General features: G+C 28.2%; 2 protein-coding genes across 2 annotated transcripts; one reads left to right on the top strand and one right to left on the bottom strand.

Annotated features, from left to right (window-relative positions):
• Positions 1 to 3963: 3963 nt before the first annotated feature.
• On the top strand, positions 3964 to 6589 carry LOC107471194 (expansin-A10-like). The gene is made up of 4 exons (XM_016090637.3): positions 3964 to 4096; positions 4173 to 4310; positions 4875 to 5163; positions 5845 to 6589. Exons 1-4 carry the CDS (start codon positions 3964 to 3966, stop codon positions 6149 to 6151), a joined length of 867 nt encoding a protein of 288 aa, XP_015946123.1. The 3' UTR covers positions 6152 to 6589.
• A 946-nt stretch (positions 6590 to 7535) lies between these two features.
• On the bottom strand, positions 7536 to 11354 carry LOC107471193 (diaminopimelate decarboxylase 1, chloroplastic). The gene is made up of 8 exons (XM_016090636.3): positions 10789 to 11354; positions 10517 to 10691; positions 9942 to 10091; positions 9611 to 9772; positions 8905 to 9090; positions 8383 to 8505; positions 8151 to 8240; positions 7536 to 7792 (listed from the first exon to the last, which is right to left on the bottom strand). Exons 1-8 carry the CDS (start codon positions 11283 to 11285, stop codon positions 7712 to 7714), a joined length of 1464 nt encoding a protein of 487 aa, XP_015946122.1. The 5' UTR covers positions 11286 to 11354; the 3' UTR covers positions 7536 to 7711.
• Between the last annotated feature and the right edge of the window lie 2545 nt (positions 11355 to 13899).

Genomic DNA, 13899 nt, shown 5'->3' with positions numbered 1-13899 from the left:
CATTACACTCCCACTTCCTGTTTCCAAAGCGCGCTACTCACCATGCATTATAAACGACTATTTTTCTTCTTCCTCCATGAAAACGAGTTTCTTGCCAAATTTGAAGATAATGAAATTTTAGGAATACACCCAAACGATTACAGAAAATACACCCAAACGGTTACAGGAATTCATCCAAACGATTATAGAAATACACCCAAACGATTACAGAAATACACCCAAAGGATTACAAAAACTACACCCAAAGGATTTAAGAAATACACCCAAAATTCGTTATAGTACACCTTATGCATAATTCAGAACTCTTTCTCTTTCTTCTCCTCATCTTCTGCTGCTTCTTTTTCTTCAAAAATGATTTCAAAGCTTGATGTAAAAAAATAATGGAAATCGAGAATAACGAAAAAAGAAAACAGAGAGAAAAGCACGTAAATGAAGAAGGAGAAAGAGAAGGCAAGAAACAAAAGAAAAGAAGAAGAAGAACGTGCTGCAAGAAGAAGAAGAAGGTGCAGTGAAAACGTGCGGTAACGGTTGAAGAAGGAGAAAGAAAAGGCAAGAAACGAAAGAAAAGAAGAAGAAGAAGAAGAGGAAGAGGAAGAAGAACGTGCAGCAAGAAGAAAAAGAAGGTGCAGTGAAAACGTGCAATAATGGTTGAAGAAGGAGAAAGAGAATGCAAGAAACGAAAGAAAATAAGAAAAAGAGTAAGAGGAAGAAGAACGTGCGTAAGAAGAAGAAGAATGTGCACTTGTAAAGACTTGTATAAAAAACGCTTGTACGTGAAGAATTTCTCTAAAAATAATTGATAAAAAAGTGAAAAAAATTAAAAAAAAATTTATACTATAAAAAAGATTAAAAAAATTATATAAATATTATTTTTCGGAAAACAATAGGAGGAAAGAATTATGACAAAGAATATACTAGTGGAAAACTCAATAATTAAAATTATGTTGTTCTGTAATTTATGCTCATTTCGTTTATTTACATACTCACTCATTCAGAGAGAATGAAACTTCTATGTATAGTAGTTACTAGTTTTGGGTTGTAGCACATATATAAATTGTGCTACTTTCTTACACTTTTATTCCAAGAAATAGGGACTCTATTCTATTAACCACTTACAAGGACTCTGTTTTTTAATAACAAAACAAAAGAAAAAAAAATACATTCATTGTTAAAAGAATTAGTATCAAAATAGTAATAGTTACTATAAAAAAATATAGATGCAGCAGAATTCAATTAATTTTACAAGTTTACGTATATATTAGTTTGTTGTTAACAAAAACAAGAAACAAAAGATAACTCACTTATATGCCACCCTCATTTTCTCTTTAAGTATTAAGGCTAATTATATTGCCTAAATGGGGCTCTCTTTTTTATTTTTATTTTTCAGTGTCTCAGTGGAATGTATTCCAGGTTTAGGGGGAAAATCAAAATGGGAATAAGGATGTGGAAATCTGAATAATCTTAAGAAGCGTGAGTGAAGGAATACCTCCCAGAAAAGTGGGATTTCAAATTGTAGAATATTTATTTAGGGCAAATTACAACGACGTCCCTTGAAATTTAATGAACTTCACCATTATTAGTCTTTTTATTTGTTCCTTTTATTTATATAAAAAAAAAATACCCCATGAATAAAAAAAAATCTACTACGTAAAAATAATTTTGTATATATATTCAATTAATATTATTATATCATCAAAAATAACCTCAACATTACTATTTAAAAAGTTATCTAAACACATCAATTTGATCGGATAATTGTCTAAAATTTTGTACATTCGACCAATATTTAAAATTTTAAAACTAATTAGTGGCTATTTTTTTATGTGAAATCTCCTTTTGGCAGTTTAGTGTTAGATTTATAATTAATGTTATTATTGGGACTAACTAGTTCTAGCTTCTAAAAAGTTTAATATCCAAAATTGGTTGTTAATAATTTTCATTTCGGATAAATTATTTCTTAATAACAAAATTTTTGACAAATTGGTTTTTATATTATTTTAGAATATTAGATAAATTATTTTCTAATAAAACAAAAAGATAAATTAGTTCTTAATCTTTTAAAAAAAAGGCAAATTATACTATGATGTTTCTAAAAAATAATATAGCTGAGGAATTCAATCGTCAAAAATTTTAAAGATAAAAGGCTAATTTTAGCCTCTTATTTTATTAGAAACTAATTTAGTTAATACTCTAAAATATCAAGGATCAATTTATCAAAATTTTAGAGACTAATTTATTCAAAATAAAAATGGTTAGAATCAAATAACTTATTATTAATATTTTTTGCTTATAAACACTTTAATCAATAAAACAGGTACTCTAAAATTTCAAACAAGTGCAACTTAATTTTAATCTATGACTAAAATATCTACAGTCAAATACTGTAACTTGTAGTCTTGTATGTACCTTACTACCTTATTAGTAAATATAACGTTAGAGATCGACAAAATTTGTTGTTTTTTGGCCAATATTTACTATTTAAGTCAAGGTTAAAAAGTATATTATTAAATTATCGAACTAAATGAATTGAACTTATGAATAAAAATATTAGCCAAAAATAATAAATTTTAATGGCAATAATTGGACAAAAGTTTAATATATATATAATTTAATTTTAATGTATTATTAGTATAAAGTAATTGTATATGAACATTCAATTACGTAATGCCACATTAGTAAAAATAATTTTTTTATATCCAAAAAAATAAATATGATTGCACAACTATATAAAATATTTTACACGATTAGTACATCAAAATTAAACTCATATAAATATTAGAGTTTCCACTATTTCAAAAAAAAAACAAAAACAAAAACAAAAAGCGCACCCTTAAATGTACGAATATCATTTTTCTTAGTTTTACATATAGGGACGGATCTATATACATTGTAGCGGGGCACTTGCCTCCGCTACAACTTTGAAATTTTTTTTAGTAGTATGTGATAATAATATTTATTTGTCCCTATTAAATTATTGAATTTGACCTCACAATAATTTTTTACTTAATTTTTGGTACTTAATAGTTAATTTAAGAATTTCATATTAGATGTTTATTAGAATGATCAATTCTTAATTTAAATGAGATTAATGTTCTTTCTTAGAAATAAGCTCAAAAGATATTGTTTATCTTTTTTAAAATTAGTTTTAGTTTTTCCTGTAGCAACTACATTAATTAAAAGAATTTCTTTAACTTGAAAATTAGCTTTTTATTGTATGAGAAGTGAATTTTTAAATAATTGTTTAGTGATTTATATAGAAAGAGAAACATTTCGATTGTATTATTAAAAAAAAAAACTCAATTTTTTAAAAAATATGAAACCTAAAAAATAGAATTCTAAGTTATATATTATTATTATTTAAATTATTATTTTAGTGTTTTAATTTGTAAATTATATATTTTGAAAGTTAATCATATTTTACAATAACAAAATATAATTATAACAATAATTATGCTATATGTACATAAAAAGTAACTACTCGTATAAAATACATATTAAAATATAAAATACACATTGAAAATAAATTAAACAATAAATATATTTATACACAAATACAATGGTTAATGAATAATTTGATAGTTAATTTTATGTACATATAATAGTTTTATTATAAAATTATTAAAATTTATCTATCTTGTGTCTTAAAATACATATTAAGATTATAAATTGAGAATATTTTTATTGAAAATTCAAAAAATTTAAATTTTTAATGTATTTATTACATGAAAAAATTTAAATTTTACTAATAATAAGTTTATCATATGCTTTTAGAATACATATTAACTAAACCTAAATTATTATTATGTTATATATATTTTGCCCCACTATCAAAATTTTATTGATCTGCCACTGTTTACATAAGATAAAATAAAGCAGAGATTCTAGTAAAATTTGAGTCCCAAGAACACTATAGTAACCCTTGTGAGTTTCTCACATAGTCATTTTGAATATGTTGCAATTTGCATGCATGGTCCCAAAATGTGTCAGGTCTTGATGTTGACTGACCTCTCTATTTATTCAGTCTACAACTCGCCCCTCAATTTCCTCAAACCCAACTTCTTCTTTCATCAATCTAACTTAACTCCCTGCTTCTTAAGTAATTAACTACCTTCCCTTATTATTCTTTCTTTTAATTGCTCATTTTGTGAATATTCTAATTTTAATTTGTGCAGGGAAATTGATGGCTCTTCTTGGGTTCCTTCTTCTGGTGTTTATCTCCATGCTCTCATATGTTAGTGCCTATGGATATGGTGGTTGGATCAATGCACATGCCACATTCTATGGTGGTAGTGATGCTTCTGGAACAATGGGTATGCATAACTTTGTGTTTCAGTTTCTGCAATTAGTTGCATAATATTCCTTCTATTTCTTTTTAATCTCATAGTCATATTTATGCTACATATATAACCTCTCTGTTAAATAACATTGGTCACTTTTTTTTATCCAAAATTAGTTTTGTTAACATAAATTGTTTGATTAGTTTAATTTAAATTTTTTTCACTTATACTCCTTTTATATTAATTATAGTAAACTTAATTAAGCAACCAATGCACTATGTATTTATTAATAAGATTCAAGGTTACAAACTTAAAATACTCTAAACATGAGTTTAATTTTGATGCACGAACAGTGTAAAACGTTTTACACAGTCGTGCAATCACATCTGTTCTTTTGGATGATCATTTACGCTATTAACGTGAAAGGTGGTTTTTTTACTAACGTGACATTATGTAATTAGATGTTAAATATATTCAAATACATTAATATAAAAGAAACAATCATAATGCATGTACACTAAAATTAGTAGGTAACCAAAAGAATACAGAATACCAATTAAGAGGCTCTAATTTGTATGACATGATGTGAAAATGAAGGTGGAGCTTGTGGATATGGAAACTTGTACAGCCAAGGGTGTGGGACAAACACAGCAGCACTAAGCACAGCATTGTTCAACAATGGATTAAGCTGTGGAGCATGTTATGAAATAAGGTGTGCAAATGACCCACAGTGGTGTTCTCCTGCCTCAATTGTAGTAACCGCCACTAACTTCTGCCCCCCTGGTGGTTGGTGTGACCCTCCAAATCACCATTTTGATCTCTCTCAGCCTGTTTTTCAGCAAATTGCTCAGTATAAAGCTGGCGTTGTTCCTGTCATTTACAGAAGGTTATTCTAATATTCACTTTAATTAACTTGCTGTATGGGATTATGATGTTAACTAATTATGAATTTAGATTTGAGTATGTGAATTATGTGTTATGATTCAAGTCCACTATAGGTGTATTATAATTACTCTTTATACATTTAAACTTTTTTATGAAATAAGATGATAATATATATAATGCACACCAAACACTCTTGTAAATATAATATTACATAGGGTAAAGTATGTTTTTTATTTCTAGCGTTTGGTATTTTTTTTTTTCTAAAAATATTTCTGTTGTTTAATTTTATTTAATTTTGTATAATATTTTTTATTTATATCAAAATTATCACTGGAGATTAATTCCATCTAAAAATATTAAAGACAATTGAATGAATTGATAACATTAAAAATAAAATTAAATGAAATTAAACATTATGGGATATTTTTGAAAAAAAAAGTTGCATATATTAAGAAAAAAACATACTTTAGAACTTTACCCTATTAAATATGGTTGTAAATAAATTTTTTATGACTTCTGAAATATTTTTAGTCTTTCCTTTTAAATGATTATAAACTTTTGGTCATATGATGTGCAAAATATAATCCGTACTCAATATTAACTTTTTAAGTCTTCTGAAATATTAATTTTATAGACCCAACAAAATTTTTTTTTCTTCCTTTTTGATGGATTTTGTTTGTAGGGTGAGGTGCAAGAGAAGAGGGGGAATAAGGTTCACCATAAATGGCCACCCATACTTCAATTTAGTCCTAGTAACAAATGTTGGAGGTGCTGGTGATGTGCATGGTGTAGCCATCAAAGGTTCAAGAACTAGATGGCAAGCAATGTCAAGAAACTGGGGGCAAAATTGGCAAAGCAACTCTTACTTGAATGGACAAAGCCTTTCATTTGTAGTTACCACAAGTAATGGCCACAGTGTGGTATCTTACAATGTTGCCCCTCCAAGTTGGTCCTTTGGACAGACCTACACTGGAAGACAATTCCCTTAAATTTACTAACCTAACCTTTTGGTTGTTGGACCATCCTCCTTCATAAAGTGTTAGTAGCAATATATGACGAGATTGATATATCATCTATAAAGTACTAAGCTATAGTTGAAATAGAATAGTCTTAGATGGGTCAATATTTATTAATTGGGCCAAAGTGAAGAAGGTTAATAATTAAGTACCCTTCTTCTTAGTATATTTTGTTTGTATTTTCAAGGTTTTATAATTTTGTAGATGGAACTTATGGTAATTAGCAGAAGAAATCTATCAAAAGAAGTAGATAAAATCTAAATAGGCAAAATAAAAGAGAAACTAGGTGTGAGGTTTTATATGCCATATTGCAAATGTGAGGATGCCAATTGATGAAGATCCTTTTGCAAATTGGATTCCTACAATTATTATTGGGAAATATCAAGGATATGAAAATTATTATTGTTAGTATGTTTTTTCGTACTTTGATTAGATTTTATTACTATTTATTTAATGCAAAATGTAAGTATATATTTCATTGTTACATATAGTTTGAAATTTAGAATTAAAAAAACAGAAAGAAAATAATAAGAATAGTAATTTAATACCTATTATAAGGAAGATAAGGATGAATAAATAAATTGAGTTTTAGTAATTATTTTGTATCTCAAAATTTTACCGTTATTTTTAATATAAAAAACAAACACATAGATGGGTCAATATTTTTTTTTTTTGAACAAAGAAAAGCTCAACACATTAAAGTGATCCCTTAAATAGAGTTCAGATCCGCGACGGATTAGTCCTTAACCTGTCGTGTTGGAGGATACCGTTTGGGTAAACAAAAAAAAACACATTAAAGTGATGGGTCAATATTTATTAATTTGGCCAAAGTGAAGAAGGTTAATTATTAAGTACCCTTTTTAGTATACTTTATTTGTATTTTCAAGTTTTTTATTTTAATTTTGCAGATGTTACCTATGCTAATTAGCAGATGAAATCTACCAAAAGAACTATATAAAATCTAGAGGCAAAATGAAAGAGGAATAAAAGTTTTCTATTTGAGAATAGGTTATTAGCTAGCTGTGAGGTTTTGCAATGTGAAGATGTCAATTGAAGATCCTTTTGCAAATTGGATTCCTACAAATCTACAATTATATAGTATATTGGGAAATACTAAATTATTGTTAGTATGCTCTTTTTGTTCACCGCAATTTGGAACAGCCTCGTTTAATTCCAAAGTAAGCCACAGCTACACTGTAGAATATAGTATTCATTATTAAACATTAAACGCTACCTAGTATGCATATGCGTTATTAAGATTATGTAGAACATATTTCATATCTTTATACACAAGTTCCACTTTTCAATTTACAACCACACTTGCATTTTACTAAATTGAAACCACAAGGAGATTGAATGCTCTTATAACTCTTACTGGATTCAATGTTTTAATTCATGTTCCTACAAGGGGCCAAGGGATCAAAGTTTGGCCAGAATGGAAGAAACAGAACAAAAACTGTTGGTGTTCTTTGGCATGACAATATCCAAAAGACCAAAATCCAAAATACAACCAAAATTAACTTTGTTCTCGGCTCAAAGTCCCTCAAAGAACCTAATGTGATCTTCAAAAGTCTCTCCATGTCTTATTTTGCTCACAGATCCATCATCCTCAACCTAAAATATACACAATAATACATTTTTGTTCATAATATTTAAAAAAAAATCAAAGAATAACTTAATGTAAACCTCATACAAACATGAGTACATGACATGAGCTATCGCAAAAAATTGTATTACTTTCCCTAATTTATTTCCTTGATGTACAGCATTCAAATTATTTTACTCAAGGCCTTGGAAAAAATTTAGAGAGCATTAAGAAGGATCTTATTTGACAGTGATTTAATAATAAAATGCATTGTATTTTCATTACGAATATCAACGTGCATTATCCACCCAAAATACCGTACTTTGCGCCCCATAAAACATAAAACATAAAACAAGCAAATAAAAATAAGAAAAAGCATTTCCATACCCAATATTCAGGAGGCCTCATCTTTAGATTGTATGTTGATGCCATGCTCATGCAGTAAGCACCAGCATCATGAACAACCAGACCAGCACCCTGCAGGTGAAACTCGGTTTTAGATGGTACACTATCAACAAGTTGTCATTTTTGTCATAATCATCAGTCACTAGTTATGTTAGTATAATAGTATATTATTTATGGTGCAAATATTAAATATAGGACTTATGCGTTGTATCACCTTGGCTGGAGTTGGGAGTTCTCTTCCTTTCCCTAAGAAATCTGCAGACTCACAGACAGGCCCAACAACATCAAAGGTCAATATCTCAGCATCTGCTGTGGCGGGGGAAACCAGCTCTATATGCTGCAATTGAAAAATGAGATGTCAATGAACATTTATGGAAAAGAAATTGAACGTGTTTATCTTAAGTATTATAAACTACCAAGTTGAAGAAACAGAACAATATGAGTGCCCTTTGGCCGGAGAGATTCAACCCTCAAAGTTACAAGATTGTTTGTAAGCTTTAAAGTAATGCAGAGATTGACATCCACAACAAACAATAATATATTAATATGTGAATTTCTCATAGGCGTAGCACATCATGTTATTTAAAAGCATATGTACTATGATCTAGGACTTTTTATTGGTCTCCAAATTATCCATAGGACAAAGGAGCAAGCCATCAGAAAGAAAATTTTATGAATAAAACAATGTGTTACATACATTTGATAATACAAGAGTAGCTTGCTTGAACAAAATTACCTGGTAAGCATCATACAAACTAGGACGAATAAGTTCAGCCATGCTTCCGTCAATCACAACAAAGTTTTTGGACCCATTAGTTTTGACACCTGTCACCCGGTTAACTAAACAGCAGGTGTTTGCAATAAGTGATCTCCCTGGTTCAATGATGAGATTGAGATCACGGGAAAGAACAAGCTCCCGTACCTATGTGAATCGTGAAAACGGGAATTAGCAGGGCTACTTGAGGTGTGCAAGTAAATAATATAATACTACTTATTCTATGATAAGGAGTGTTAAATTAATTGGCATTATTAAGAACAAAGCTGCTGACCAACGATTTTTAACATACACAATCATGAATATGCAAGCACCTTTTGTAGCAACATTTACCACATGTATACCAAGGTAAATGCACGAGACAACTGAGAGAAGACATCGAATAATGAAAAATATGATATGATACATTGAGTCCTTAGCAACTAGCACTAGTGTGCCTTTCATCGACTTATTTTCGAATAAGGGAACAAATTTCTCTATTCTCTCATACTGTTATTGTATATAATTATTAAACTTATACTAATGTGACAGCTCTCCAAGGGATGATTTTCCACATGTCCATGCATGGTACATAATGCTTCATTTTTTATCATATTATATTGGCAATGCCAATTTATCGCAAAAATAATGTGATAAATAATGCATGAGATATGGGTGCGGTACTCACAGTATCAATGAGATCCCTTGGGGTCGGAAGGACAGCATCAGAATGATAATAGTCTATCCCAAGTCCACCACCAATATTTAAGTAGTTAACTTCAAAACCTTGATCTCGGATTTGGTCAATGTAGTTGATCATAATAACAGCAGCATCCCTAAAGATGTCTACCTATAAAAATAAAATAAAATATGCAACAATGTTTTCAACAATTATATCAAAGCAGAGATTAAGAACACACATGCAAGTGTAGAAGTGTAGGAGAAAAAAACTGGGCAGGAGAAAAATACACCCAAAAGTCACAAAGCAGAAGAGGAAGGAACAAGGTTTCAGGATGTACCTTGGTAATTGTTGACCCAAGATGGCAGTGGGCACCTACAAGCTTAACCTCATTAGGATGCTCCTTTATAGCATCTAAAAACCACTGCAGCTTCTCATTTCTAATGCCAAATTTAGAGTTCTTATTTCCAGTGGCAACATAAGGATGGACCTAAGCAGAAAAACAAAAGTCTCTTAAGATATTTTCAGAATAATAAACAGGACATCAAACATACAAATGAGTACACTACAAATTTAGAGGTGTCAAGTTGGACATAGCAGTTACTCACAAAAATAGCAGCAAGAGGGTGAGAAACCACAATAACAATTGAAATGGAGGGTTTTACCATTTCATTGGAATAGAACAATGTCATTACTTATGAATGTTGCATATTGACACATTGTTAATGCGGGATGCTTGTGCACCGGGCTGTCCTTTGCCCTTTGTCAACCCTATTAGTTAACTTACCATTTTAGTAAAAAATCAAACATGAATTGTATGAATACCTTACTCCTACCTATAATCCACTAGTCATGCTTGAAAACCAACTCTAAAATCTTATCCATAAAGCCTTAAAATCTATATACATTCCATACCTGTGGATCCACATCAGGGTTGATCCTAAGTAAAACATTGACCCTCTTTCCAACAACTCTTGCAGCGGCAACGATGTTTTCCAAGTCAAATTCGCTGTCAATGTTGATAAACACATCTTCCTGTGCAGCAATTATCAAATCCTCCAAAATCTTCCCATTCCCATTAAAGATACACCTAAGTTATCAACAAATACAAAAAACAATCACATTTAACAAAAAAAAAGCTCAAACCACAGAGAAACCAATGCAACAAGTTCGAATTAAATCCAAACCTTGTGGGGTCGAATCCAGCACGAAGAGCAAGCCTAAGCTCGTTACCACTAACAAGCACAGCACCACAACCCAAGTGCCTCAAATGCTCGAGAATCTTCAAGTTATTGTTTGCCTTAATGGCATAACCAATAACAGAGTTCAAGCCTTGCAACGCATCCTTATAAGCCTCAACGTTTCTTGTAATCTGGGGCTTACTGTACAAGTAGAAGGGTCTTCTATCCACGGACTCCATGATCTCTTGGACCTTAACGGTCTCGCAGTAAAGGTAACCGTCATCGGATTTCGTGAAACAGTGCTTGAAATGGGTCTTCTTCTCTGCAGGATTCACCAGGGGAGTATTGGCAGCGTTAACGGCTCTGAGAACGCGGGGTTTAAGGGAAGCTTTGAGGGGAAGAACTAGGTTTTGGGGAAATGGGGATTTGGAAAAGAAAGGGTTGCTGAAATTCAAGGTTTTTGGAATGGAAGGAGATTGAGAAACGAGGTGTGTGCTTGCCATGGCAAGTAACTGTGTTCTTCCTTCTTTGCTCTATTTGCCGACAAGGCTTGGAAGGAAGCTGTGAGATACTGCATGTTATAAAGTCAAAAGTCAAGACCCTTGCAATTTTCCTATGTTGTTTGGGCTTCATAGGCCCATTTTGTTTTAAGTCCTAACTAGCAGCCTTATTTCTAGATAGAGCCTGACCCTGCTTTCTTCAATTCAGAACTTTTCTTGAAAACAAAACCATGGTGAGAAAGAGGGTGGATGTTACAATACTTTTCTAATGTTTGGAATTTTGAAATTCTTTTATATTATTAATATTGTAAGCGTGTGTTGGCACAGTATTTTAACATATATTCTATTAATAGAGCTTTTATTATATATTGATAACATTTTTAAATAATTAATACTAACAAATTATATTTTTTAAAAAGGTTAATATTTAAAAAATTAACACTAACTTAAAATTATACTTTTAAACAAAAATTATAAAATAATCATAAAATATTAATTTTTCATTTTTATTTATTAAGTAACATTTTTTTAATTAATGTTTTATTAGTGTTAATTTTTTTACTGAAATAAAATAAAAAATTATTATTTTTCATAACAATTTTTTTATTTTTATCTTTTAAGATTTATTTTGTTTTAGAATTTTATAAACTCATTACAGTACGATTTAAATTGTACTGGTATATTTTTATTTTTATTTAATTTAATTTTATTCACATAATTTAAAATTTAAAATTATAAAATTTTTAAATTAAATTTTAAATAAATATAATTATTTAATTTTATTCACATAATTTAAAATTTTAAATTATAAAATCTTTAAATTAAAATTTAAATAAATATAATTTAATTAATAACTTAATTTAATTTAATAAAAATAAACGTATTCGTATTATTATATTTATATGATTAATTATATTTATTCGATTTAAAAAAATAACTATTTAAAATCGTTAATTATAAATTAAAAAATTAATATACTCATATTATTTTTAATACGATTATGTTTACAATACTCCTTTATAGTTTGGTTAATCAACAGTGTATAAAGTTTTTAATTATTTAATAAACCAATACTTCATATATTTTTATTTTTAAATTAGTTTTCTGTAGCTGAAATTTCTATTATTTTCTTTATATTTGTTTTACCTCTTCTACTTTAAATTAAAAAATCCTTTATATTTATTTTACCTCATAGCTCTCTTTCCCAAATCTCACTTCTAACCAAATCCATCACCGTCGTTCACCACCGTCGCCGGTGTCTCGTTCAACGTTACATCTCTTTCATCATTTCTATTGTAGCGTCACCGTCTCGGAGCCACTTCGCTTCACTGGCTTAGTTAAATTTAATTTTATATTTTTATAGTTAAAACTAAATTTAAAAATAATTTTAAAAAAGTAATCACAAATTAAAAAGTAGAATGGTGTTACATTATCATCAGATTTGTAACTAGAGTTGATGTTTAATTCATGAAGTTAGGGTGTAAATATGTTTTTGTGACTAAACTCGAACCGATCATATCATTTTGCATTGATTTGAATATCGAATTAGAATTAGATTTCTAAAAAAATAAGAAAAGAAAAAAAATTTTGCAACGAAGAAAAATAAAAATAAAAAATGTAAATGATGGTTAAAGTTTGATTAAGGTTAAGTAAAAATTATATAAATTGTATATTTTTATTTTTTTAATATATAAGATAATTAGCTCAAATCGAGTCCCAAACTCTAAAAAAATTATTATGTGAAATTTAAAGTTTTTTATTTTTTCAATAAAATTAGTGGTGATTCCTAGATTTTTTTAAAAAAATATTTTTATCTCAAACTTGTATCTTCTCCTCTTTAAAAAATATTAGAGAGTTAAATCTATTTAATTAAATTATGTATATAAATTATTTAATTATATTTATTTTTCTTTAAATTTCAATAATAATTTTAAGAATAGTTTTGAATGAAGTAAATATAAATAATTAAAATTAAAATACAAAATGCTTAAGATAATTAATTTTTGAAATTAGAAAGAAAAACAATAATTAAATTCATTCTCTTATACGAAGTATTTATTTTACATTATATAGTATACATATAAATTTAAATTTTTAAAATTAAAGTTAAATTCATAAATATTTATAAATAATTAATGGCATAGAATTTTTTTCCTTTTAATATGCTTCCACAAAATAAATGATATTTTGGTCTTTTTATTTTAATACATTTAAATAATATTAATACTAAAAGAATATTTTTGTCTTTTTAATTAAATAAAATTAAAATTAAAATTAAATAATTTTAATATTAAAGGGTATTTTTTAGTCTTTTAAAATTAATACTAAAAATATGTTTTGATTTTTTAATTTTTTAAACTTTTTATTTTTTCTAATTATAATGTTATAATAATTTTTTTAAATGTTATAATAATCTAATATGGGTAATATTAATCAAAAAGTGTAATAAGCCCAAATTGGCCTTTTAAGTCTAACGAATCCAATGTAGAATTTTAATCCTAACCCAAATAAATTTTAAATAAAAAAGATAAAACAATCATAAATGCTAACTTTTTTTTAACTTTTTAACAGGAGTTTTAGTACTCTAAAACTTTAGGGAGTATGCAATCGCATCTCG

This window comes from Arachis duranensis, chromosome 10 (assembly GCF_000817695.3).
Source record: "Arachis duranensis cultivar V14167 chromosome 10, aradu.V14167.gnm2.J7QH, whole genome shotgun sequence".
Lineage (NCBI taxonomy): Eukaryota > Viridiplantae > Streptophyta > Magnoliopsida > Fabales > Fabaceae > Arachis > Arachis duranensis.
The sequence above is the reverse complement of the archived record's forward strand: the minus strand, read 5'-3'. Positions and strand labels throughout refer to the sequence as shown.

Excerpts from the sequence above, each read along its gene's own strand:
- LOC107471194 (XM_016090637.3), top strand. The coding sequence starts at position 3,964 with ATGCATGGTCCCAAAATGTGTCAGGTCTTGATGTTGACTGACCTCTCT. Across the intron at positions 4,311-4,874 it reads TGATGCTTCTGGAACAATGG|GTGGAGCTTGTGGATATGGA; the intron begins GTATGCATAACT and ends GTGAAAATGAAG. Across the intron at positions 5,164-5,844 it reads GTTCCTGTCATTTACAGAAG|GGTGAGGTGCAAGAGAAGAG; the intron begins GTTATTCTAATA and ends TTTTGTTTGTAG.
- LOC107471193 (XM_016090636.3), bottom strand. The coding sequence starts at position 11,285 with ATGGCAAGCACACACCTCGTTTCTCAATCTCCTTCCATTCCAAAAACC. Across the intron at positions 8,241-8,382 it reads AACTCCCAACTCCAGCCAAG|GGTGCTGGTCTGGTTGTTCA; the intron begins GTGATACAACGC and ends TTTCACCTGCAG. Across the intron at positions 7,793-8,150 it reads TGAGGCCTCCTGAATATTGG|GTTGAGGATGATGGATCTGT; the intron begins GTATGGAAATGC and ends TGTATATTTTAG.